General features: G+C 38.8%; 1 protein-coding gene across 1 annotated transcript; it reads left to right on the top strand.

The window, feature by feature from the left end:
* The first annotated feature begins 786 nt into the window (after positions 1–786).
* Positions 787–24033, top strand: TDRD1 (tudor domain containing 1). Its single transcript, XM_074158933.1, has 24 exons — positions 787–862; positions 2267–2337; positions 2531–2678; positions 3111–3216; positions 4354–4414; positions 5946–6050; positions 6413–6595; positions 7219–7365; positions 7988–8207; positions 9274–9276; positions 10139–10315; positions 11561–11668; positions 11996–12166; positions 13608–13853; positions 16214–16336; positions 17670–17780; positions 17980–18150; positions 19202–19447; positions 19956–20072; positions 20285–20395; positions 21429–21596; positions 21984–22205; positions 22387–22433; positions 23941–24033. Exons 1-24 carry the CDS (start codon positions 829–831, stop codon positions 24031–24033), a joined length of 3189 nt encoding a protein of 1062 aa, XP_074015034.1. The 5' UTR covers positions 787–828.
* Positions 24034–27279: the final 3246 nt, after the last annotated feature.

Genomic DNA, 27279 nt, shown 5'->3' on the forward strand with positions numbered 1-27279 from the left:
GGGAGAGAAGGGGCGCGGGGAGGGCGGCCCGGCCGGCGCCGGCAGCGGCCGAGCCTCGGCTGGAGCCTGTGGGGTGGGCATGTTGAATTTTATTCTCAGAGAATTAAAGTAGCACATACTGTTGCTGCTCGGTTGCGGTTGTGAAAGCCCGTTTGTGGTTGAGTTGATTGCTCTGTCAATTCGTGTGCCCAAAGACCGCTCCACTTTATTTGCGAGTTCATTTTAATTTGATTTCTCCCAAATAGCATGGTGAGAGAGTATTTTTCTATTTAAAATAGTTATATTGCATGTTAGCATTGGGAAAGCAGGTGCTAAAGGTTCGTTTTGGCAGAGCCTGGGACAGCAGTCGCCCCTCAGGCAATGGCTCTGCCCCCTCAGAAATGGCTGGTGGTTCCAGGGCCTTCGCCCAGGGCTTTGCCTGGAGCCCATCAGTGCAGCTTATGCTTCAAAATAGGGGTGATTTATCTAAATCAGTGAGGTCTCCTCAAGAGAGAAGGGGCACTTGTGAGTCCAGCTCCCTTAAAGTGCAGGTTGTGACGGCCCTCCTGTTCCTCAGTGCTCTCATGAAGGGCTCTTCGTCAATTATTTTTTAACCTGGAGTGTTTGTTCTGGAGATCTTTAACGCCCAAAGTATTTTACTTTTTACCATACAAATTAAATAAGGAAGTTAGTCTTCTAAAACTGATGCTTAAGTGTAGCTTCAGAACATGACTTTAAAATATTTTAATATTTAATTTGTGTGCCTGCCTGAATTAATCTTTAAATCCATGCTTTTGTAGTTTCCTGACGTACAGCGGCATTCCGTCATACTCTGATCTGAACATTTACATGATGGCGGAAACACTTCGCACGAAGAACAAAGGTAATAAAGCTGTAGGTGGAGGTTCAAGCAGCAGAATCACAAGCGCTGACTTCCTGTTGAAAAGCTCTCAGTTTTGAGGCTGAGTTTCTGAAATATCTAAGAAAAGTCAGTATTTTGTGAACAAACATAGAGGGTATTTTTTGCCAAGTGTTGAAACAATGCACAAAGTTTTAGCTGCAGCACAAGTGTAACAAAAGAGAGACTTTGTCCAAAGCTTGACAAAGGCATCTTGACTTTGTTCTTCTGTAATGGTGTATATGCTTGATTATTGATAAACATCATTGGTATGAGTATGGCTTATAAATACATCTAACTCCTAATTATCCAAAGTTGTGTGGGCTGGAATGTCTTAGATAATTGAGAAAACAGGATAATTGGAGTACTGGGGAATTTGGCAGAGATACATCCTGTGGGAGTCGGAGTTCCTCCAGCAGCGTTTCTTGCCTTCATCAGTGCCTCAAGTACTGTCTGATCCATGTTCTCTTTTACCCCTAATGGGAGGGGAAAGAGGAGGGAAGGACTTGTTTCTGGGAGATCTGAGATAGCTTGGTGTACAGCCATCTTGGAGCTGGAGTGTTCGTGAAATTTGATTTCATGTTAGGCAAGAGTTTTAGTTTAGGCAAAGTGTACAAGATCAGCTTGCTTCCAGGGGGAGAAAAAAAGGCCACATGAGCTTTATGTTGGCTGGTGGAGAACTTGGGCTAATACATCTGCCAGAGTGGAGCAAGCTCTGAATGGTATGGGTAGTCTCCAACTGAAACAAGTTTTTTGTGAGTTGCCCACTTATAAAAACAAAGTTCCTAGTATATTGGTATGCAGCCTTATCTGAATGTTTGTCCTGTAAGAGTGGTTTGATAAATAATAAACTCACTGGAAAGACTACAAGGCTTATAAGGCACTCACTGGAAAGTCAGAATCTTATTTCAGAGTATTTTATTTCTGAATACGTGTTGATGTGACAAAACTATGCATAAGGATAAACTTAACATAGACTACATGTTTAACAGTATTGAAATAAACTTGTTCTGTTTCAGCTACTGTAAAATCACATATTCTGAATTTTTGCCCTATGGATATTGGAAATTATTTAAATGCTTTTTGTTCCTGCTGAACAAATTTAATTAAATTTGTGGATGGAGGACATTAAGACTTATCTGGAGCGATAAGCACAGAGCGGTAAAACTGTTGCTTTAATAATATCACTGATGGTAGGTTTGAATAAGTGTGGTGTCGGAGCGATAACAAGAAGTGACTTCCACAGTGTGACATGGTCCTAGCATCTCAAACGTGCTAGCAGAATTGTAGGAGTAGATAAGAGCCTTGTGTCTTAATAAAAATACTCCATAGCAAATGCAGACTTTAGTGTTTTTAATCATATCCCTTTGCAAATACTTACATTTCTAGGAAGTTCCGTGGAAGGCATAACCGGCAGAGGGAACTCGCTGTTGACAGCTGCAGCCAATAAAGGAAATACTGTGAGTTACTGCACTTTATAATTGCCCCAAATATTCTGAACATTTATAGAGAGCAGAAGAGATCAGCATACATTGCTCTTTCTAGAACTTTGAAGTTTTGTCTTTGTTGTCACATTTTGGTATATTAGAATATTTATACCCTAATGGGCAGCTTTTTTTCTGGTAAGATTCACTTCAGATTTTTCTTCCACAGGTGTCGCATTCTGACTTGGTTCATGAGAAGCCAAAGAAATTGCAATATTCCTCTGAAAATGTTTTCTCTATTGGCTATGAGAAGAGTCTCTTTAATTCATTAGTATCAGCCCCTCAAATGAGGACTTGCCATCATTGTGGTCTGTTTGGTAAGTGCCTGTTGTCCTGTAGTCTGTGATGCATAGTATATTTATCAGTGAAACCAGGTCAGAGGGTTTGCTTAGAAATGTCTTAAAATACATGTGTATTCTAATCTCTCAGATGCAAGTATAGTGACTATTTGGAACATAGTTGGAGTTACAGAACTGATAAACAGAAGAGAGCATCTCCTTAATGAAAAATCTTTGGTGGTTTTTTTTTCCCTTCTTAAGTATAGAAGGAATTTGAGACATCTGGGGCAGTAATGTCTGATAGGTATATGTGAGTACAAATACCTATTTGCATGTGCTTAGAACTGTAGCGGAACTGTCTTGTGAAGCAGATATTTAATAATACATGGAGACTATCTTAACAGCTGTTGCCTTTTCTGATATAGATGTTTCTCTCTGACATTCCTTTTTACCCTATTAATTTTTTTTTAGGATCCCTCAGATGTTCCCAGTGTAAGCAAATATACTATTGCTCTGCAGATTGTCAGAAGAAAGATTGGTCAACACATAGTGTTGTATGTGAGCCAGTTAAACAGAAGTAAGTTTGTTAAAAGTTCTGCCAAATAATCTTTACTGAAAGGCAATATCCCTCCCAAGACAACTTAAAAGACCACATAAGAGCACTCTTACAGTAAAATATGTTGCTTATTCTTAGGCTAGTACTACATTATCTCATACCTGTCCGAAAACTCAGCTCTGCTGCTTTAGAAAAGTGACTTGAAGTATATTGTTGGAGTTCTTAAGGTGTTCTGTAGTGTGATTTAAAGCAAAAGCATTATACTTGTGTCAGAACTATGTGAGCATGCAGTAAAGAATACCAGTTTATCATATGACTTTGTTATTGCTGTTGATGACATGGGGAAGGGAGGACAAATGAGACCGTGCTTTTCAGCAGTGGCATTGTTAATGGATTGCATTTAACAGACTCTGAAGAGTCATCCTTTGAATCTAACTGTAGCCTCAGTAAACTTCATGGATATTTTATCTTTGATGAGCACAGCTCAATTAGAAGAAGTTGTCTCAGCCAGGCCATTCTCTAGCTGCTCATTATGCTAGTTTAGGTGCTCAAGAGATCACTCTCTAATCTGTTTCAATTAAAGTAAGCACCATTATGTTATGACACAGAATAAATGGACTGGCTGGCTTTGGAACAGTTTAGGGGAGTGATCTGAGCATTTAAACCAACAATCTCTAGCATGATGATAGCAGTGCAGTGAACCTGCAAGCAGGTGTCCATAATAAAAGTTTACAAGGGAGATGGCTTTTTTTCTGCAAGTTTTTTTTACAGTGTCTGAATGGGGGGACAATCTGGTTATCTGGATATCTATGTTATCTGGATATTACTTACATATTCAATTGAAATAGCAACATTTTTTTTATGTTTTTATAGTTCTTAAGTTTTGCTTGTGATCACAGTGTTAGCAGAACCCCACAACATTCTCCATTTTAATCAAAATTAATTTAGGTTTTGTTGATGGCATCAGGGAAAACAGACCAAGTGTTGCATGACAGGGATCTAATAAATCTAACATTCTGCATTTTCTTGGGGGAGGAATAAGGGTTGACAAAACCCACATACTATGAACACAGCCTTTTTCTTATTTGTAAGTAAGTGTTATGAATGCTACTTGTCTAGTTCTTCAAAATTAACTTTTTTTTTTTTTAATTATTACAGTGTAAGTAATAACAACGGAGGCAAGTTACCTGATAAAACTGAGAAGGGAGTTTATCTTAAGGTATAGCATATGATTTTCACTATGTCTTGACTGGATTTACTGTGAGCTAGTTGCAATATATGTAATTTAACTTGTACAGGAAAGGAACAAATTCCAAATATTATAATCTACTAATTTTAGAAAGATCAGTGCTTCAAATCAAAAGTTAATAATAAAATATTACTTCTAGAGCCTTAGCAATCTTAGCCTATCAGACAACTTGTTTTTGTTTGAAAAAACATTTGTGAAAAGGTTAAAAATCAAGACATGTGTGATGTTGCATTTTAGGAAGGAAATAGATGTAGCTTGTCTAATTCAGAAAAATTCTGGTATCTTCTTGTTTTCTGTGTAGATCATAAACTGATGCTTGGAGCCTTGTAAATTATTTGAGAAATACATGTAATGTAGTATTGTATAGTAAGAGATGCAGATAAGCTTTTGTTTCTTTGCTGTAGCAGGAATTAAACATGACACAGTTCTCCTTTGTAATGTTTTGAAGCCTCTCTTGATCTTACTTTCAGCCAAACATTTCTTGTAGTCTTCCTGTGAACTCTTCTGCAGATAATTTTGCTGACTTCGTCGTTTCTTGGAATGATACTTAAGCGAGTAAATCTGGATACCTCCAACTAGCCCCATGTTTGCACTGTCCAAGAAAGCTCCTTTGTCATACGCTGCTTTGAAGTAGCTCATTCATCTGCTTAACTTTTTGAAGTAATTTAGAAAGGAGGCTTCATTTTGGGTGATGAGACTTCTGTCACTTCGTTCTGATAGATACACACAGCAGAAAGCTGTGACTGTGTTCTAGTAAAACTGATCAACTGATAGTGAGGAACCTTTATATCGAGAGGTCATACAATATGAGTAAACAATTTGTAGCAAATTTATTTTGAAATAACAGAAGGTTTTATTTTTCGCTGGTTCATCTGAATCTTGAGCAAGTTTGGTGGAAGGAAGAGCTTATATTGCACATTGAACAATCTTTAATGTATTTTGCTACTGTAGTGTGAGATGTGTTTTTATGGAAAATGTTCTAGAAGGATCTTTGTTGCAAGTAAACAATTAATTTGGCAGTTGTAAGAGTAATCTCTTTCGTTCTGCATTGTCTGCAGTATGTTGGTCCAAATGTAAAAGAGGTTTTCCCTAACGATGTGTATAAGATTATTTTTCCTAATGTTTCTAGGCTGACACAGATGGTATGCATTAGGTATGTTACACTAAATGTAAGGAAGCAGGTGAAATTCAATTCCTCCTATTTGTGAGACCATCACAAGCAGAAAATATCTGAGTTGTCCTGTAAAACAGGTGTGAAAGGAAGAGGTGAATGAGACTTCAGCACCTGTTTTTCATTGTCTGTTCAGTATATCTCTATGACAATGTTTTAAGTTATTTTCAAGAGTAATACAAACTCTGTATGACTTCTTATTGAAGGTCAAAAAAAGCACTTTTTTACATGCTTCTTGAAATGATAAAAATTCCTTTTTTCATTTGTTACTACAAGTAGCTGCAGCTGAACAACTCCAGTTTAAACATAACTTGTAGCTGTTTTAAATAGGGTAATTCAACATCTGTGGATTTCCTCAAGGCAGAAGAACCCATCAAGAAAATAATGCTTTCGGATCTTCAGACTCTAGGGATCAAAAAAGCTATGGAAGTACAGGTACTTTTATTTTTTAAGACTCCTATGATGCTTTGTTAGTTTGCATTTGAAGCTTTGTTAAGCATACATAGCTGTGTGTCACCTCAGCTCTTTGTCTCATTTTGCTCACATGTAAAATTCCTTTATTTTAATAAAGATGAGTAAAGGCAAACAGGAACAGGGGGAGTAAGTGAGGAAGATTATTTCTGCTAAGATCAACATTACTGGTTTTGTTCCCTGCAGTTAATTACTTCTAGATTCAAAATAAAAGAACAAAATCAGGTATAGGTTGAGATGCACTTACTGAAATGAATGCTGATTCCAAGTAATATACTCTAGGTTGTTCTTGCATATGTATCATCTGCTGTGGCTTTTCTCTTTAGGGTACAGTCACAGAGTTCAAGAGTCCGAGTGAATTTTATATACAGATGAGTTCTCCAGAAGTTTTAGACCAGATCAATAAGCTTTATGTGAAACTGCAAGACTGTTACGCTAACACAGTTACTCAAGAACAATATATTGCTATCAAAGGGGAAGTCTGCGTTGCAAGGTGTTCTCTGGATCAGGTAATACCTGATTGTCTATAAAATGTTGAGCTCATGTTTTGCGTATTTTGCTTTTATGCCTCTACCAGTGGAGGCTGCTAATTAGAGATCAGTTTATTGTGGTGAAATTCTGGTAGTAACTAACTTTATAACATCTGGAACTCAAATGTAAGGTATTGATCTTCTTGCTCCCTCTAAAAGGTTTACTTCTGTGTGTTTATGTACTTGAGCTGTATGGGCACTGTTTGTTCATACTGTTGCTTGAAGGCTATGTGTGTTCTTAGCAAATTAGAACACTTTGGAATACGATTCTGGTTATTCAAGGAAGTTATTCTTAATTCATTTCTTACGTGAGTTTTCTGCTTGCTTTTCTATAGCCACATCTAGTTTCTTTTTCCCTTCCTACCCTTTTTTTGTATTTCTTCCCCTTTTTCTCCTCCATTGTTAGGAGATTCTTGATTTACTGTACAGTAGCTGATATCCATAGGAGTAGAATTTTATCTTCACACCAGTCAACACTGCGGTGAGTTGTGTTCATTTGAGTTGCTTCAGAATTGGTCAGTGCCTTCCTTGATAAACAAACCTGGTGAAGTAAAGCAAAACATGTTGTGCTGTTACTAAGATTATCACTTATTCCTACACAGACCTGGAACAGAGCACTGGTAAAAGATGTGGATATATTGCAAAAGAAAGCACAAGTATTCTATATAGATCATGGAAACGAAGAAAATGTTCCACTCTCTTGGGTTAAAGCTCTGCACAAAGACATGGAATTGCTGTTTCCTCCATGTGTGAGTTCTATTTTCCTGAAAGTAGCTGTGGTATTTTAAGTTAATAGCTCTGAAATGAGTGTGACTCATGTCTCAGTGTAACTGTAACTATCACAGTATTTTGTGTTCAGTGAAAATGATGGATAAAAACTGCTATACTACACTAAGGTTCACCTTCTCAGATGGTCCCTAGCTACTCCGTAGGAGTGAGGAAGCCTACCTGGCTCTTTTTCTTCCTAGTTGCAGAATTCTTGGGTTCTGAACTGGTTAAAAAAAAAAAAAAATACCTGCAGGGTGGTGAAGTTCACATGGTCCTTACACGCCAGAGGAAACAATCTGCCTGCATGTTCTGATCTGATCTCGTGCAGTAGTGAAAAATTGCTTATAGTTTGGGAAAACTTTGTTTGGAGTAAAAACAGCTGTTGGTGTCAGTTCATTGCCGTACTAATTTAATGTCTTCCATTACAAATTAGTTGTCTCCCACTATAAAAAGTGGCAGTCAGAGGAAATGTACTTGTAAAGAAGTTAGTTGATAGCGCTTCAAATTCCAACAGCAGCTTTAACTTCTATATGCAAGATGATGTTTTTGAGGGCCTTAATTATTAGTTGCAAACAACCTTCTATCCCTTGTAATTTTTTCCAGGCCATTAAGTGTTCCTTTGCTAATTATGATACAAAAGAAAAAGGATGGAGTGAAGGCATTACCAGCTTTTCTTCCCAGCTCACAGGAAAGCGCTGTTCAGTAACTGTTGTTGACATATTACAGGAGGAACTGATGTTGAGTTTTGCTGTCGACATTGTTCTTCCAGATTTTGGTAAGTACTTGGTAGCATGGGGAGGGAAAAAACCAACACAATTAATAAGTATTTCATGTTCACTTTCCCTGCTCCTACCCCTGTGCGATACCTTTAAAAGGAGGGTGTTATCTTTTGCTCTCCTCTCTCTTTTCACTCTCCTAACCTACCCCTTGATTTATATATTTTTTTAAATTTTATTTTATTTTACCTTTCCATTTAGAGGTCATCTTAAAATGTCTGTACCTGAAAAACTTGTTATGCTTAATAACCTAAAATTTTAGTAAGGTTACTTTTCTAGTAGAATTGTAATAAATTCAGCTTTTTCTGGATTGTCATGTTTATTTTTTTGCTTTAATAGATGCATACAAATTTGGGACCATGTTGTTCCTTTGATCTCATGCATTTTTAACACTGTAAAAATTATAGTATTGGTTTCTAGTTCCACTAAGAATTTTACCAGCTTTTGCTATATTTCGTGCCATCTTTGTGGCCCTCCTCTGGAATCGCCCCTTCTTACGTTGGGGGCTCCAGAGCTGGACTCGTACTCCTGATAGGGTTTCACCAGAGCAGAGTAGAGGGGCAGAATCGCCTCCCTTGACCTGCTGGCCATGCTTCTTTTGATGCAGCCCAGGACGCTGTTGGCTTTCTGGGCTGCACGCACACATTGCCAGCTCATGTTGAGCTTCTCATTCACCAGCACCTCCAAATCTTTCTCCTCAGGGCTGCTCTCAGTCCATTCACTTCCCAGTCTGTGTTTGTGCTTCGGATTGCCCTGACCTAGGTGCAGGACCTTGCACTTGGCCTTGTTGAACTTCATGAGGTTTGCATGGGCCCACCTCTAAAGCCAGTCCAGGTCCCTCTGGAAGGCATCCCTTCCCTCCAGGATGTTGACCGCTCCACACAGCTTGGTGTCATCAGCTTAACTCTGGACTCTAGTTTTCCTAACCTGATCCCTCAGTGCTTGGACAGTTTCTCTGTGTTCCTCCCAGGCTACCTGTCCTTGCTTCCACCTTCTGTAGGCTTCCTTTTTGTGTTTGAGTTTGTCCAGGAGCTCGTTGTTCATCCATGCAGGCCTCCTGGCATTTTTGCCTGACTTCTTCTTTGCTGAGATGCGTTGCTCCTGAGCTTGAAGGAGGTGATCTTGAATATTAACCAGATACTGGGGGTGGTTAAGGTCCTCCATGAGTACCAGGGCTTGGGAATGTGAGGCTGCTCGTATCTGTTGTGTAGAGGGCCTCATCTGCTCAGTCTTCCTGGTCCAGCAGCCTGTAGCAGACCTGTGCTGTAATGTCACCTGTCCCTGCCCTCCCTTTAATCCTGACCCATAAAGTCTTGGTCGGCTCCTCATCCGTTCCCAGGTGGAGCTCAATGCACTCCAGCTGGTCCTTGACATAGAGGGCAACACCCCCTCCTTGTCTCTCCTGCCTGTCCTTCCTGAAGAGCCTGTATCCTTCCATTCAAACACTCCAGTCACAGGAGCCATCCCACCATATCTCTGTGATGCCGCTAAGATTGTAGCCCTGCAGATGTGCCACATCTTTAACTCCTCTTACTTATTCCCTGTGCTCTGTGCATTTGCCCAGTGGCATTTAAGTTGGGCCCCTGATGCAGCTGACTTAGTGGCTGGAATTCCTTTGTGCTGCAATCCGGGTGCTCTCCTGCTGACCTGTGGTCCTTCTCCACCTCTATTGCTGGTGCTGGTATCAAACTGTTAGGGGTGGGATGGATTGAGGTTCCCCTGCCATGCTCTTTAATAATATAAAGTACTTGTTTAGTGATGATTTTGAGAGCGTTAATTTCATGGATATATGATAGGAGCCTTCAAAGTTCAGAGAATAAAACTGCTTCAGTGTGTTTAAATTTTGTTGTTTAATTTAGCACAGCGTTTTAAGTTTCTGAATCCTGACTGGTTAAGTTGGAGGTTGTACATTTCAAAGTCATCCAGCTTTTGATCAGTAACCTCTTTTTCCTCCCCCTCCCTCCCCCCCCATGTACAGTGTCACAAGGCGTTTCTAAGGGAAGTAAAGAAAAAATACCGAAAGATGAAGAATTTCTTCACTGTGCGAATTCAGTTACAGAGTGTGTCTCCGTATGTATTGGAGATGCATTTTCTGGTGTGGTTTCCTGCGTTCAAAATCCAGAAGTCTTTTTCTGTCAGCAGACACACAATGCCTGTAAGTGACACATTGAAAACGGGATGTAAGATAATGAGTATGGCATTTTTCTCTGCATTAGAGAGTGGTTGGAGGGAGGTGTTGCTGGTCTTGTAGTTTGACCTGAAATGGTGATTCCATTGAATCAGAAGACCTGACCTGAAATGGTGATTTCCATCCTGAAATGGTGATGACTAAGGCCATGCCTTAGTCAGTTAAGAGCCATGGTGTTGTAGAGGATGTTTTTGGCAGCGTTAGCCATTAATATCACTTAATCACCTGTAAGATGATAATTTGTGAGCAGTCTGGGTAGTGCAAAGTAGAAAGGTGGTGTGGCATGGATTTTAGCAATCTGAAGTCAATTTGTATCAGAAATATTTAATGTTAAATGTGTTCTCCCATGTGTTCCAAAAATGCATGTGAGTTTCTAATTACTTTGTTTATTCCTATGATGCCTTTGCTTTACCACTGGAGGGAAGTGTTTCCTTAATAGGCTGGGTTTGTGGACTGAACTTCTTTGTTACATAGTTATGGGGAGAATATCAGAGTATGAGAAGGCCAGATAATAGTGCCCAACCCCTGCTTTGGTGTCTTCTGATACAGTAAAACATAAGACCATAAGTAACACTATAGTATAGAATACTAGGCTGCAGGGATTTCTGGTGCATCTCCCACAGTGCCCATAAACAGATGTCTGGGGAGAATAAGAGCAGAGTAAATTTGTGTGATGTGTCCTCCTTGTGCTGTCAGAGCCAGCATTTATTTTTTTTCCAGCTAAAAGGGCTTTTGGAGCTTGATGTGATTTGGTGTATCTCCTACAGTGGGTTTCTCTTCTGTGTACTTGCGCAGCCTTTGAATTCTGGGTGGACTCATAGCATAGCTTGTCCTTCGGCAAGAAGTGACACTCATCATCTGCCTGTTGTTTGAAGAGCTGTCTTCCTTGGTTTCTTTCTTGCATGCCTCCACTAGCTTGGTTTCAATTCCTACTGGCTTCAGTTTTGTTCCTGTGTTGAATAAGCCTGTGACTGGTTTTCCCTGTCGGTTCTTCTGACCACTGTGATTCCTCAGACTCATGTGAGGACTCTTTGATCTTACTGATTGAAGAGTCCTAATCTCATGACTATTTTGGTATTATGTTAAACATTATCTGAAATAATTTCCATTGTACTACAAGATGTTCTTCCAGAGTTTGAACTTGAGATTTTTGCACTTTTGTAATAATTACAAGACTATGTATGTTCCAAAATTTATATATTTTAACATCAGGTCAACTTGCCGAGCTTCAGGTGTCTCTTAATGAACATTGTGACAAATTTCCCAGTAGTCCAGCTTTCCGTCCTGCTGTTGGAAATGTGTGTTGTGCCCAGTTCACAGGTAAAAATGAAGTGAAAATATGACTCTTAATTTGTGTCACTTTACTACAGAAAAAATAAACACATTTTATAATTAAGTTTAGAAATGTTTCATATAGATTTCATTTATTTGTGTTTGGTTTTAGCTATGGATAGCATTTGGTAGTGATTTTAAAAATGATTAGTAGCAAATAATGACATCTGTCTGTTGTGAAGGTTTGTGTGAGCTGTAATGCTGCTGGTTTTTATGCTGAGATTGACATATTTTTATAGTGGTCTACCCCAAAAAATCATTCTGATCTCAGAAGTTAAAAGCAAGTACAATGAATCTCTGTATCATCTTTTCTAGAAGACAATCTTTGGTATCGTGCTGCTGTTGTAGAATATGTTTCAGAAGATAGTGTTTTGGTGGGCTATATAGATTATGGTAATCGTGAAGTTCTTTCGCTGACTAAACTTCGTCCGATGATTCCAAGATTAATGGACTTGCCAGCTCAAGCCATAAGATGTACCTTGGCAGGTATGAAATAAATGATAAACTGTTTCAAACTGTATAGAGGCCAAGTAAGTGGGGTTAGACAACAATCTGTAGTGTCTTATATTGAAATACGAGGAAGGCTGGAGGTAATAGTAATCAGATTCCGTGATTATTTCCAGAATTCTTAATTGTTGCAGCATATCTACAACATGCGACAAATCTTTCCTAATGTACCTGGTGACCTGCAATTACACGTTTGGAAAACTGCTGTTTTAACATACCTGTTAGGTTTTGCATGTGTTTTTGTTCTAAGTAAAATTCAGTCACCTGCTGGATTTGTGGAATTCTTAAATCTGTTGTGTTTCTAACACTGCAGGGGAAGGTAAAATTTCATTTCATATATTGAAGTTCAGAACCGTATGTGTGTCCTTCCCCTGGGCCAAATCTAGTGAAACTACTGGTAGACTCCTCTCTGTAGGCTTGTGAAATCTGTCAAGTTGGAAAGGACTTTGTCTCTTTCTAGTTCATCCTTCTGTCTCAAGCCAGGATCGTAATCTGTTGCTTTTGACCTACTTGTATGTCGTACATAGAACAGCATAACCTGCTGTTGGAAACTTTTTATTTTCCTTGTTTATTCCCATCACTATGCAAGATAGGCCACCCCTTTGCTTCCATACCCTTCCTTTAGAATACTTGATGTCTATCTTTCCTTTACAATACTTGTTATTTAACCTGCTTTTAAAATTTTTTGGTAACGTTCAGAGCAGCATTCTAGCTTCTTACTTTGGAGGAAAACATAAAACAATGCCTCTCTTTATAAAGAGATGAAACCAATGCATATGGCATGTGACCTAAAGAAATCTCTTCTTGGGGGCAAATCATGATGCCTGTAGCTGCTAATGAGTGTCCTAGAACAAAGAAAGATCCTAAACACAACATGGACACAAAGTGATTAGATAAGATGTTTCCTGGTTAGAGTCAAAGATCACTGCTGTATAAAATATATCTTTCTGGAAGGCAAATTCTGCTAATCCGTTACTATAAAGTTCTGGTTATAACTTGTATCTTAGAAATAAATTTAGTAGCGTAAAGAGTAAACCTTTGAGGAGGAAGGAGCTTACTGTAGCAGATGCATTAGCTGAGTGATGGTTAATGTTGTTCAAAATTCTAGGTTGTATTCACGAGACCCAAAGACTGACACTTCTTAGACACTCATACTAAGGAAGAATTAAATCTGAGTTCTCTTTGTGTAATAGGCTAATTGTACATGATCTTTGCTAGATTTTTATTAAATCAAAGTACTACAAAAGTTCAGAATCAAGATAATTGGATTCAGAATCTTGTTACAAGCATGAGTTGGGGCAAGTTACTTGGTATATCTGCTGCTTAATCTATTGTTTTAAACAGTGTCATTGTACCTTTCCACTTATTGTTGAGACTTGGACTGTCCTCAGAACCTTTCCTTACTGTGTGACTTTTTTAGGTATAAAGCCACCATTAGGAGCCTGGACCTCAAAAACTACCCTTTTTATGAACCAGCTGGTGAAAGACAAAGTGTTCACAGTAAAAGTAGTGGATAAAGATGATGTTAGGTCTGTGGTGGAGCTTGTAGATGCATCGGTGACTCCAGTAATAAATATATCAAGCTCTCTCATAGAGAAAGGCTGTGCATCTGGGGAATTGAGGATGGCCTTACCGGCAATCGGAATGAGTAATGTTAAAGCAAATGGTGAGTACGAGCACATCCTGCTAACTGGCGTTATTTAACCTGCTACTAGAGTATGTACAAAGAATGCAAGTTCTTAACTGGTAAGAGCTTTCCAGCCCGAGTAATGAAGTCTAGCCTTCACAGCTCTGAAGTTTAGCTGTGGCAACTTTGCCACTTTGCCATGAAGAAATTGTGTGTTTGCTTGTGTGTCTGTGTGTCTGTGCATGTGTATATACGTGTGCATACATAACAAAGTTGTACTTGCTTACTTCTGGAAGACCATACTAGAATTTCACTTTCTCTGGTTAGAAGCATTACAATTTCTGGTTGAAGTATGATATGACTAGTTAATACCTGCTTGTTCTTATGCCCTTGTCCTTTAGTTCAAATACTATTTGATCTGCATTGTCCTGTATTTTAAACCTGAACCCACATGTTTATTCCTTGAAAATCTGCTTGACTGCAGTCAAGCTACAACTTCAAGGCTATGCCAAAAGGCTATTGCCCTTTTTGCATTTGGTGGCCAAAGCTTCAGTTTGAGAGATTTGTAAATTTTATGTCAGATTTTTTTGTATTGTGGGAAGATTCCTAGCTTCTGTCATATGAAGCATGTTAAGCCCCTCTTTTCCATCCCGTATCTGGTAAAACTATATATTCTCTCCTTATCGGTCTGTACTGAAAACTGGGGGAAGTCTTTTTGTCAAGGCTATGTCCAAATCCCTTAATTTTGATCTTCCTCACTAAATGCTTTGTAGCCAGGTCATGCTTATTCCTTATCTTTGTCAGAGGGTAAGGAATCTTTTATAAAATTCATATGAACGGTAACTTTCATGGTTATATGCAAACACATGTTCATCTCTGGCCACCATCCTGGACCTGTTTCATACTTTATGGGTTTCTTGGTTTCTTCTCACCTTTTTTTAAATTTCTCACACCAAGAGGGAGCTTTTGAATGCAGGTTCTAAACAGATTATCAACTTTTGTCTTATGTGTTTTAAAACTTGTTCTTTTTATGTTGGAATTTCAACAGATATATTGATCTGTCAACTTGAAAAATAACATTTCATTAACTTGTTTGCTTTATTTAAACTTAATGATTGCTGTGATCCAGCATGGTATAAGAGGAGATTTCAGTGAACTTGCCAGAAATTAATAAACAATGTATTTTTTTCGTTTAGAGAACTACTTAGAAGAAATCTCACCATCACATGAAAGAATAAACAATTGTATTTCACAGTTGCTAAGCTTCTTAAAGCTTTCTCTAAACTTTGAGCTGTTTGTTAATTTTTATTTTTGTCGTCAATCTTTCTTCCTTCTGGAGTGGAAAATTCAACTAGCTTCTACTTCTTTGAGCGTATTTCTCAAAACATACCAACTGTGCTTTGTCCCTTTCAGTAGGGTTCTGGCAGTTGCTTACCGTATGAAGGGCAGTCTTGTATTCCACTGAAAACAAAGAAGAGTTGAGTCCCTCTTTTGAATTTTTTATTTTATTATTTTTTGGTGGGGTGGGGTTGTTCTGTGGTTCATTTTCTTTGCCTGTTGGCAGTATGACTTCCTAAAGTAATCTACTGGCGAATGCAGTACCAAGTAGGTGGAACAGCGTCTCAGCATGGCTACTTGAAGCTCAAAACTTTCTTGAGCTTCATTTTCAGGAAAAAAGTCCAAACACTTAAAATTGGAAAGGTCTACCAAAGTTGGAGCCCAGGCACTTGGACTTGAGCCTTAAAAAGGCTGACAGTATTTCTGCATGTTGCTGCCTACCACAAGCTATAACAAATGTACAGCTGTGAAAAATACAGGAAGATTTAATAATGTGCTAATGGTGGAAACGGTGGCTTCTCCAAGGGGCTATAATTTGGTTTTCACATGATCTGTTCTACAACTTGTGTGAAATATAAGGTACCTGAAACTTATTAATAATATACAGTGTGAATTTCTGCAACCGGTCTTTCTACTAATCTTTTAGTTCTTTCTCCTCCTTAGACCATTTCCAGTACTACTGGTGACAGCTGTTTCCCTGTTCTATGCCCCCTACCCTGTTTCCCAGGAACCAAGGTTCCCCAGAGTCCCTCTTGCTCAGGTTATTACCACCTGGTCTGTACCTCTTTGTGTGATTACTCTTCCCTGCTCATCTATGGCTTGCCCTTCTCAGTAGTGATCAAATACATTAAGCAACTGGCACATTTCTCTTTCTTGCTTTTATTCTGCAAAGAGGCCCTCACCCGTAATCAGTCTGCTGGATTATTTATTACAAGTTTGAGGACATGAATGAGTTATTCAGGATGGTTTTTGGTTTTGTGTGGGGTTTTTTTTTTTCCCCCCTGCAAAAATCCTCTAATTTATCTTCCTTCCTCTACTTCTCTCTTCTCTGTCCTCTGTAGAGGACACAATGAACAAAAGCATTTGCAAGTGGAGCAAATTAACTCTTAAACAAACAGTAGACGTCATAGTGTGTACGCTGTACAATCCTGGAGAATTCTACTGTCAGATTTCAAATAACAGTGGTAAGTTTATTCAGCTTTTTTTTTCTTGCTATTTTGTTTGCTTCCTGATTTTTCATTTATTATAGCGCTAATGTATTGCTGTTTCAAGTGAGCTTGTAGCACCGAGGCTTACCTCTGAGGTTTTTTTATCTAAGAATACAAGTGGAATGATGAAGAAATTGGATCATGGTATGTAGTGACTCTGAGATTGAAATCTTAAAATGCTGAAGGTAAGCGGTCGCGTAAAACTACTCTCAGAACATAGAGAAAAGTGAAAGGACCTACCATAATCTAGGCAAAGGATATCTAAACAAAAGATACCAAATAAAACTTGTTCCCTATGCCCATACAATATTTACTGGAGCTCTCTGAGTACTCTGTCCTCTTCTAATTTTAAAAATTTAGATTCAAAAGAGATAAAGTAGCATGAAAATGAGAAAATGTAGCTTTTGAGACTTGACTTCCTCTTGGATAAGCTAAAAAAAAAAGAAAAACCTTATTCCTTTGTTTGCATGTGTAAAGACTTCTGATAGCCACCGGCTTTTTAACCTGTAGGAAAAAGAGCATGATGAAATTCAGAGGCTGGAAGTGGAAGTTAAATGCATTCAAACCAAAAATACGGGGTAAATCATAAAAAGTGAGGGAACTTTATTCCTTGATTTACCTAGGGATAGTATAGATACTTTGTGGCTTACCACCTTTAAAACGTGACTGAACTTTCCCCTCAAAGTGATGTTGTAGAGCAGGCTAAATGACTTGGTATAAAAAATAAATAAGCAAGTAGAGTGAGATCTTATAATGTGTCATATGCACTGGCTGAACTAGAGAATTCCCCTGGTGTTACCTGGCTGTAAAATACACTTTAGATTTTGGAATGAAGGATGCTTGGTGGATTAGCAGGAAGAATTACTGGTCACTTTGCTATCATGTTGAACTAACTTGTTAGTAAATATCAGCTATCTCACCTCTTCCTGTTAATAGGTCTGCGTAGTAAGTTAAATAGCATTTACGCATTGGAATGGGCTGCCCAGGGTGGTTGAGGCACCATCCCTGGAGGTATTCAAAAGACAGGTTGACATAGTGCTTAGTGACATGGTTTAGTGATGTTGTTTTTTTGTTTTATCAGAGTTAGGTTGATGGTTGGAGTGGACGATCTTTTCCAACATAGACAATTCTGTGATTCTTTGATTCTAAATAGTTCAACTCAGTGTCAAGAGTTCTTCTATGAAATTGTAAAATTCACAGAAATCTCCCATCAAATCTTTTGTAAGCTATACAGCAAACAGTACTGATAAACTTCAAGTCACCTTATTTCATTGCTCTTGTCTTTGTTTTTTTTCTTGCTAATTTTCAGAGTTACTTGCTCTGAATTTACTTAACAAATCATTGTCTGAATACTGTCAGAAAACTCCACCAAATATCATTAAGCCTGAGAATGGAGATCCTTGCTGTGCTTTTTTCTCTGGTAAGTAGAAGACTACTCTTTTTTTTTTTTTTTTTTTTTTTTTAAAGGGTGAGCATAAAGAAAAAAAAAAAGAGTGGGTAGTTTGCATTGGTAGAGGATAGCAAAGAATTAGATTTATTTACTAAAAAGTACATGCTGGTAAACTTACTAAATGTGTGAAATATTTTTTTTTTCTTTTTTGAACTTTTTTTAAAATTAGATGATGGTAACTGGTACCGTGCTTTGGTGCAAAATGTTACTTCAGATGGAACTGTTAAAGTATTCTTTGTGGATTATGGAAATGTTGAGGAAGTACCACTGGATAAAATACGGCCGATCTCATCCTCATTCCTAAAACTTCCATTTCAAGGAATTAAATGCTGGCTTTCAGGTGGAACTTCTTACGGATTCTTTCTTTTATAAGAGCTGTCGCATTTAGAGCCTTGCTGCTTTCAGGGAAGGAGGTGGTGGCAGGGTATACTTCACAGAACTGGTTTTGTTTTTTTTTTTTATTTTGTGGGGTTTTTCTTGTTTTTATAATAAATGTCTGTGTTGCTTTCAGCTTCTGGAAATTGTGGAAGCCATTGTTTTAGCCTTATTACACAGCAGACTGGCATTTATGGTGGCTCTTCCTGAACTCCTGACAGTGCTGTGGAGTGATCTGCATGGAGGTTATTCACTGATTTACCAGTCAAAGTGAACTTGTCGTTTAGTTCTGCTTCATCTGTAGTGCGTACTAGCTTTGGATGCTGCTTTGCTAGGAGTAAATGTGCTTTTGTGCAACTTAATTATTTCTCAAAACTTTTGCAGGCAAAGGAGTTCATCTGTTCTTATGAAGCAAGTTGGCTTTTCAGTTCTCTGTAGGGATGTTTCATTTGATTCCTGTGGAGTTTGGCACTGTACTGCTGTTTCTCAGTCTTCTACCAATTCTCTGCCTCTTCCTTTTCCACACCAAATCACTCAGAATTCTACAGAATTATTCTTTCTTTCTAACGTAGTCTACTTGGTTTAAAAATAAAAGATGTGGAAACAGGACAAAGCTCAAAACCACAGTTCGTCAAGGTGTCTTCTGGTGTTTGGTTTTTTTTGTCTCTTAAAACACTTTGTTTTTCTGTTCCTTTGATAAAAGGCGATATTAAACTGATTGATAAACAGTATTAACAGCGTTGTTTCTGCACAAGGATTTACTTGGTAGAATATCATACTATGTAGAAAATAAAACTCGGGAGTGCTGAGGGAATGTGTTATTTTAGAAGACAGCAGCAAGAGGGATACTAGTTGAGTGAAGTACAATGTGTATCCCTAAGATAGTAAAAGTAGCCTTGGTATTTTGAGTTGTGCTTTAAAAAAAAAATAAAAAGGTTTTTTTTCTTTAACAAAAGTACAGTGTTGCAGAAAGTCACTTGATGGAGGTATTTTGAACAGTTCTCCTACCTCCTTAGGTATAAAGCCTGGTAATAGCAAGTGGATTCCAGAAGCTACAGCAAGATTTCATATGTACACTTCAGGGATAAAGCTTCAAGCCAGAGTAACTTCCCTTTCCAGCGATGGGGCAGGTGTAGAGCTTATTGACAATTCCACAGGCCATCCAAAAGTGATCAATGAGATACTAACTTCTGAAAAATTGGCTGTAAAGGAAATTCTACAAGATAAAAAAAACTTCCCAAATAAGTCTGATGACAAAAAAGGTAATTAAACGAATGTTAACTTGTAGATTGAGCAAGAATTTTCACTATTCCAGCCTTTAACTGTGATCTTGCTGTTTAACTGTACTTAATAATAAATGTGTAGTCTTGATCATATTGGCAGCTTGTGTTTAACTGTAAAAACTGACCTGCAGGTGGCATTATAGACAAAAAGAGAAAGATAGAAATTGCTGTGTTTGTCTTAAATGGATACTATTTGAATATTTGGTAGTAGAGAATGACAAATTTGCTACCACTGAAACTTTTCCGTCGTTTACTTTCCAGTATCTTATTTTTCTGAGGTGTTTTTTTACTTTAGCCACTTCTACATGCTAATAGTTTATGAACAGCAAATTAAGAATTTTCTTGGTTTAGATTTCAGTTCTTGAACTGAATGAAGTTGACATGCAGTTGTCTCTAAAATTCAAAAATTTAGTCTGTAACAGTTACTTATAATATGTATGTGTTTGGAGGAAAGCGGTACACTGCATTTTCTTACTATTTCTATTAGAAACCTCACTTGGGCACTGGAAGCCGATTGAATTGGCTGTAGATGAGACTGTATCTGTCTGTGTAACAGAAGTTATAAGCCCAGACTTGTTCTACGTTGTGCCAGTTCAAACCAAAGGTAAGGAAAAGTGTTCAGTGTTTGTAAGAAGTCACTATTGCAAGCTAGTTAATAAAACGAATGCCTATAGCAACTAAACCATATGGAAATGTAGCTTAAACAGTAGAAAAATGTAAAAAATGCAAAAGGTGGGAACAGGGGAGCTTAAAAGTAAGTAATGCTCTTCATTATACCCAAATGTGGTTAGTTATCAAATGTGTTTTTTTCTGCAGATCAAGAGAAGCTACAGAGGCAGTTGATTGAACTACAAGGCTATTGTAAAACTTGTAAGAACCAGCCCTTCAAGCCAAAACTGGGGGAGGCCTGTTGTGCCAGGTTTTCAGGTGAGGCGATCATTTGCTCTTGTATTTCCTTGACCAGTAAAACACAACTTTCATTTTTGCTTTAGAAAAAGGCAAAATGCTGCCTTTAAAGTGCTTCCAGACCTCTTAATTCTGTTACAAAGGGTAGCCAGGCTGCATCTTTAGGGCAAAGAAACCGTCTGACAGTCCAGGAGAGAAAATAAGGAATGGAATATGTTGTGCCCTGCAAAACATACAGAGCTTTAAGAGGAAAGCACGCTAGTTACTGTTTAAAGTGAAATTTGATTGTATTTGAGTCACAGAAGCATGAAATTCATGGCAGAGCAGTAGTGCGCTTGCATCTATGCAGATCCATTTCTCGTTTGTGGGTGCCTGGTTGTGGTGGTGTTGTTGTTGTTGTGGCTTTGTGTGAGCACAAGGCAGTGACACTGGCTGTGACAACCGATTGTTCAGCGAGTTGTCCAGGCTTAGCAAACTGTTAGTTCAAGTCAAAAGTATTCTTAACAGTGAGGGAACTTAATTTATTGTCGTAGTCTTTCAGAAGAGATACTCTGCTGATAGATTAGCTCAATATTTTTTTTAAAAAAAAGTAGTGTTGACTCATAAATATTAAATTTTGATTGTTACAGGGTATCTGGCTAAGTGCTGCAAATAAACTTGGGTACTAGATCAGATAACACCTCATGGAAAGCAGGACAGATAAATTTTAAAAACCCAACAAACTAGGCAGACCAAAAAAGTACATCTAACTTTAAAAAGTTTTTTTGAGAGAGAATACGCATTGGAAAACAAAAGCAAGTAGCTAGAAATACACTCTGCAGGCATCCTTAAAACAGTATTGTAGTAAAAATCGTATCTGTATAATTTGAGCAAAATTCTGAAAGCAACACTCAAAACTTTATGAATACAGCAATCAGAAACTATTCCCTTGTTCTATAGGCTTGCTTCTTGTCAAGCGGCCTTTTATATATATCAGAGTACTTTAAAATTCTTGGAAAACTAAGCTGTGTTTATAAGATGGTACATGTGATTCTTCTTGTCCCAATCTTTTCAGGTGATGGCCGTTGGTACAGAGCTCTTGTTCTAAAAGCTTCTCAGTCTGTAGTGAAAGTACTATACGCAGACTATGGGAACACAGAAACTTTACCACTTTCAGAGGTGCTGCCAATCACTGATTCATACTTAAAGCTGCCTTTTCAAACAATTACATGTTCACTTGCAGGTAAAAAACAAACAAACAAGAACACAATCCCGCCCCCAAAAAACAGCCACAAACCAAAAAATAACCCCCCCAAAACAACCAACAACCCACCCTAAAAAGCCCTGACGGATTTTCTTGAACGTTATAAATCTGTACCTATTCTGATGACAGCGTTCATTCCTTGATACTGATAAATGATGTGATGTTCTGCTGAAATAGTATACTGATTAATACTGGGAAAGCTGTTTTAGAAAGTATGTTTCTAGTTAATTATCTGTAGAATCTAAGCTATTTATATTAGGAAAACTTAGCATCATCTTTTCAAAAACTGTTATGTGTAAGATTCAAGTCGTATCATAAGGGAATTCTTTATAGAACAAACTTGACTGTATTTTTTTTTTTTTGCAGGAATAGAGAAAGCTGAGCAGTCTCCGTTATTACTTGACAAGCTGAAAGAAATGGTATTGAATAAATGCGTCACAATTACAGTGAAAGGGATTAATGGAAATGTTAATTTAGTAACAGTGGAGAAACTTTGTGAAAATGAAAGTCTGAATGTAGCTGACAAACTGGCAGTGGAAGGTTTGGTAAAATCCAGCAGTGCTGAAAACTTACATACTGAACATCAAGGTGCATATTTTCACTTAATTACTTCAAATTACTTAATTTGAAGAACTGTGGGGTGTGGGAACTGTGGGATGCCTAAGTGACTTTTCCTTCTAAAAATCTTGCAGAATTCCACGTCGCCTCTAAAATTAGGGAAACAATGTCCATATGTATTTTGTTCATTCACTTGCTTTGTTTTTTGTAGGCAGTGGAGGTGAGACCAAATGCTGCTGCGCAGAATTGAAAATGCAAGTAAGATTTAGTCCAAGCAATACTCGTTTTTTTATGTTGCCAGAATTTAAAAGAAGCCTTATGTGGGAAGCAAATGGGAGTAGGGAAGTTAATATCCCTATGCTTTTCCTCAGTTTGTTTTATACGTGGTAAATAATTAGAGCACCCTGAAATTGCGGGAGGATAGTGTATAGATCACACAGACTTTGTTAGTCTATGTTTTGCCACACATGCAGCTCTAAATTTTTTTTCCTAGATTATGTAGGCTCAGGAGATCTGCTTTTGTCTGTTGTGTAAAGGTAGTTGTGGTGTTTTCCATAAACTGTGTCATTTGGACAAAGGGGCAGCTGGGTTTTTTCAGTGATATGGCTGGGTTTTGCTGTGGATACAACTTGGCAGACAGCTGCACGTGTAAGAAAATTCTTACAATGTGTATTTCAGGTAGCAGAGATTAATATGTGTCACAGTTTCGGTCATGGTGCTAGGGCTGAGAATCTGAGTGCAGTAGAATACTGGAATCTGTAACAGTGTTTGCCAGTTGCAAGATTATTTTTTTCCTTTTGAAAAAAAAACCAACAAAAACCAAGTGTCCCTTAGAGATATGATATACTCCTGTATTTTTTGAAAACTTTCAGGGTTTAAGCTTTCTCATTTTTTATTTTAAATTAGGCTCTTTATGAAAAATTAAAACTTTAGATCACTAAAAGTAACTTAAGGTATACCAGAAAAGATGCATCAGCCTTTCTCAAAGTGAGGATCTTTGTCAGAGGAATGAGTAAAATTTTGAATTTTAAAGACCCCTTTCAAGGGTGGTTCAAACTTACCCACCTCTCCCCGGCCAGAAGCAGGAAGGTCAAAAGCGAATATATGCACTAATGATATTTTGGAGGTGGGAAAAGAGCATTTCTGTTCAGGGTCATTTAGACCTTTATCAATTCAGATTAAGCGAAGTTACCAGCAGTTTAGTGGCAAAAGGCAGTAAAACAATGCCGTTCCTGAATGTAGCTGATTTCTCTGTTCCACTGCAGGCTGGTGAACCTCCCTTTACCTTCCCTCTCTGTATCTCTTTGGTCTTCCAGTTTGATCTACCTAATGTCTTTTCTGACTTCAGTTTGGTCACTTTCTCTTTTCTGTCATCCTTCCTTGCTTGGGTAGGTTTGGCTCAAAGTCTCACAACAGAAGAAGAGAAGACAGAAGATTCCAATATAACTGAAAACATCAGGAAATAGGCATGTGTGAATAGCCAGATTTAAGATCCTGATCTCGGTCCTAATTTGAGTATTTAATAGTTCGATTCAAGGAGGTTTCTTATTCTGGAAAAAAAAAAAAAAGGGGGAGGGGGCAAGGGGAAGTCAGCTACAGTTCTGCTGGCTTTTTCCCCCTCCAGAAGATTTTACAGTAAAAATGATCTGCGTATTCATTAACTAATAGGTGACTTAGGTGAGTTAGTGGTTAGGTGAGCTAATCTGAAATCAGCATTTTTAAAAAAAGAGTTGTACATTTCTAATTCTTTCTGCTTATCCCACAGCTTAAAAAGCATGAACAGATCCTACTCTTCCTTTTAAACAAGTATGGAAATCCAGATGGATTCGCTGAAATGAAAAAACTGTTGGAGCACTAAGTCTCTGACATGAGCCATTCCATTTGTATGTATACCATGTTGTTGCCATTCCTTTTTTTGGAAGAGCAAGTGTATTCATTAGCTTAAGATTGAGAGTCGCTTTGTAGAAATTCTACTGTTTATGTACCTGTATTTCTCTGTATGCTTGGATTGTTACTGTAAGATAAATATATAACTTGAAGGATTGCAAAGCTCCAAGCTAAATTCTCTGTTCTGTTTTTGTTTTACACCACCATGTGCTGCTAAGCTTTTTGCTGTACTTTTGCTGTTGAATGCACATAACTTTATGGAATGCCATTGCATTGAGAGTCTGTTCTACAAACTTACATTTGAAATTATCATAATCGTAAAACTTCAACTTCAGTACCATTATTTTGCAACCATTTGGTACCATTAATTTTACGTGAAAAACTGTACCTTATCTTGATTAGTCGTCTTTCAACTTAATTTCTGGTCCGAAGTTAGACTGAAAATTGTTCTTCACAAACTTGGTTGCAGTAGCATTAAAAGCTGAATCTTGTCCCGGACTGCGTATGGGTAGTTCTCTCTAAAATCAGTAGACACTGAAATGCGCCCAGTTGTTTATCACACAGTGCAAGTGTAAATACGCATCTGTGAATAATGGTTTGAAGTAAATTGTATTAGAGCTGTTTTACATGTAGGTATGTTGTCAGGATTTCTACCCCATCAGGTTTTTTCACATCATAATAGAAAATCCCTGTTCTGGGAAATTACAAAAATACTGAATCAAATTGTTAACGGATTTTCAGTATTTCTCTAAAATGCAGCTGATGCCTTGTTGTCATTTCTGACTAATGCAGTGGTGATGTTCCTAAGCAATGCCAAATTACTGTCCATGGAGCACAGTAGACAATTGCTGATTGAAACTGCAGGGTCAGCTTTTTTGTCCACTTGAAGTACATATTTTAAGTTCAGGCATTGTGCAAATTTGAAGGATTAAACTTGTTGTGAAAGTAAAATATTTTTGTTTTGACTTTAATGTTTTATTACACTTAAATTGCCTCAGATTGTTTTCCTGCCTTGTAGTTGCTGCTTATTCTTGCCATATCTAATAATTAAATGAGCTCTTACACCTGGGTTTCTAGAGTTCTTTTTGTGCCCCTGGTTCTGAACCAAGATCGTGGCTGTCTCGAGTGTCTTTTGACTTCCTGGGACAAGTGTGACTTTCACAAGCGTTTGCACACATGCAAAGCAACTCACTGATGCTTTAGCCCTCCCACGGCTCTTTTTCACTTTTCCACATGCTTCCAGCAACTAGTTGTTGCATTTCAGGAGGTGACTTTGACTGCAGCAGCCAGTTTGCCTATACTTTTGTCCTGGTGTAAGGTTTTACCAACTTTATAAGCAGGAGAAAGGAAAAGTGAATCTTTGCTTGTTTTACTTGGGCAAAACCCCCTGGAAAGTAGTGGTTGGTGTTTCACTTGGAGATGTGTGCGTGGTGCAGCACGAAGGGGTCTGGCAGAAATCCTTCTAGAGAGTGGAAGGAAGGGAGAAGCAAGAGACTTCATATGATTTGGGGACTTAGTTTCACTCTTCAATTTCAGATGAAGTCTTTGAGAATGCTGATGTAGAGACATGTCAAGCGAGAAATGTGGAAACCTCTTGGATTTCTTGATGTAGTGTTGGGGTCGCCTTGCTTTGGTCTTTCTCTGCTACTTTTAGTCTGTGATAGTTTATCACTTCAAAACCAGATTTCAATCAGCTATGGATTATATGAATCTAAATGCTAGTATAGAATTTAATTTTGAAGTAAATTTCCATGTGTGATTATGTCTGAACAAATTATATGAAACACTTGAACTATAACATCCATGCTCTTGGTAAATAATGTTTCTTAATTCCTCTCTGCCCTCTGTGGAGAAGAAAAACAAAAGTGAACTGGAACTCTAGAATAACGTAGCACTTCTGAAAGGGAAGTAGTATACATCTAATAAAAATTATATAGCGCTGAAAACCAACAGGGTTTTTTAATCCTTGAAAGGTCATTTTCATTTGTGAATAACTGTTGGAGGAACTCGAGTATACTTTGTTCATTGGGTTTGACTGAAATCTTTTATTTATTTATTATTTAGTACTTGGTGTTGCATTCCATTCCTCACTCTACATACTGTGAGGCAGACATAAGGGAGTGTTTCATCTGTACAGATTACAAAATTACTGATCTGTGTTTAGTTTTGTGTGGGAAGAGATGTGCAAGATACTACGTGACTATTAAGTGCTCAGTCTTGTGCGATTACCAGTACTTGCAGATGTTGGATGCTGGTTGAACCCACCAGGTTAAGGTGATACAATTCTTTTGAAAGTCCTAAGACCCCCATAAAACCACCCCCTAAGACCTCCATAATTTTCAAAAAGCCCCCCCCCCCCCCCTTCCCCAAATAATTCCTTTAGCTGTAGTGTCGGAGCAATAACAAGAAGTGACTTCCACAGGGTGACATGGTCCTAGCGTGATCCTAGGGCTCCAGGGGTGCTGGCATTTTCAGCTATACTCGTGGATGAGCAGATACAACAGTGTGACACTGAAACATGACCTACAGCAACGTGGGAGTTCCTGGGTTTGGGTTCCTCCCCCCTCCCCAAATCGTAATCAGGATGTGATGGATGAGGAGAGGCTGTCACAGCTGAACGCGATATAAATCCAAGCGTGAAGGAGGCTGCTCGTAAACCCATCAGGTGCACGAGGGCTGTGCAGAGTCTTGCAGAGAAAAGGTAAAATGCTACTTTACTTCTTTTTTTTGCCCTTTTTTTTAATGGGTAACAACTTAAACCTCTGACTTAGCGGTTAGGGACCGTGCGGGAGAGCAGAGGTGCGGAAATTAAGCCCTCTGGCCGGAGCTGGGTGTGCGGGTCCCTCCCGTCCCGGCAGAGAGGAGGGGGCGGCGGGACGGGCAGCCCCCACCCGGCTCCTCCTCCGCCCGCCCCGGCTCTCCCGGGCGGGGACGGGACGGGACGGGACGGGACGGGCTGGCGGCCGCGACGCGGTGCACGGAACCCGGGTAAGCAGCACACGGGAGGGCGAGCGAACCGGGGCTGGTGGTTGCCACCGAGCGGGACGAGTAGGCGATCGCGCCTGCGGCGAGTCTTCCCCGGGCGGGTCGGGGGGGGTCTCGACCCGGGAGACCCTCGGGGGTAGCGCCGGGTCGGTGCCGGCGGCGGTGAAGCCTTTCTGCCCTCTCCGCGGGGTGCGGGAGGTGTGGGACGGGACGACAGACCGCTTTGGTGGCA

This window comes from Numenius arquata, chromosome 15 (genome assembly GCF_964106895.1).
Source record: "Numenius arquata chromosome 15, bNumArq3.hap1.1, whole genome shotgun sequence".
In the NCBI taxonomy this organism is placed as follows: Eukaryota; Metazoa; Chordata; class Aves; order Charadriiformes; family Scolopacidae; genus Numenius; species Numenius arquata.

Excerpts from the sequence above, each read along its gene's own strand:
- TDRD1 (XM_074158933.1), top strand. The coding sequence starts at position 829 with ATGATGGCGGAAACACTTCGCACGAAGAACAAAG. Across the intron at positions 22,206-22,386 it reads CTTACATACTGAACATCAAG|GCAGTGGAGGTGAGACCAAA; the intron begins GTGCATATTTTC and ends TGTTTTTTGTAG. Across the intron at positions 22,434-23,940 it reads GCGCAGAATTGAAAATGCAA|CTTAAAAAGCATGAACAGAT; the intron begins GTAAGATTTAGT and ends CTTATCCCACAG.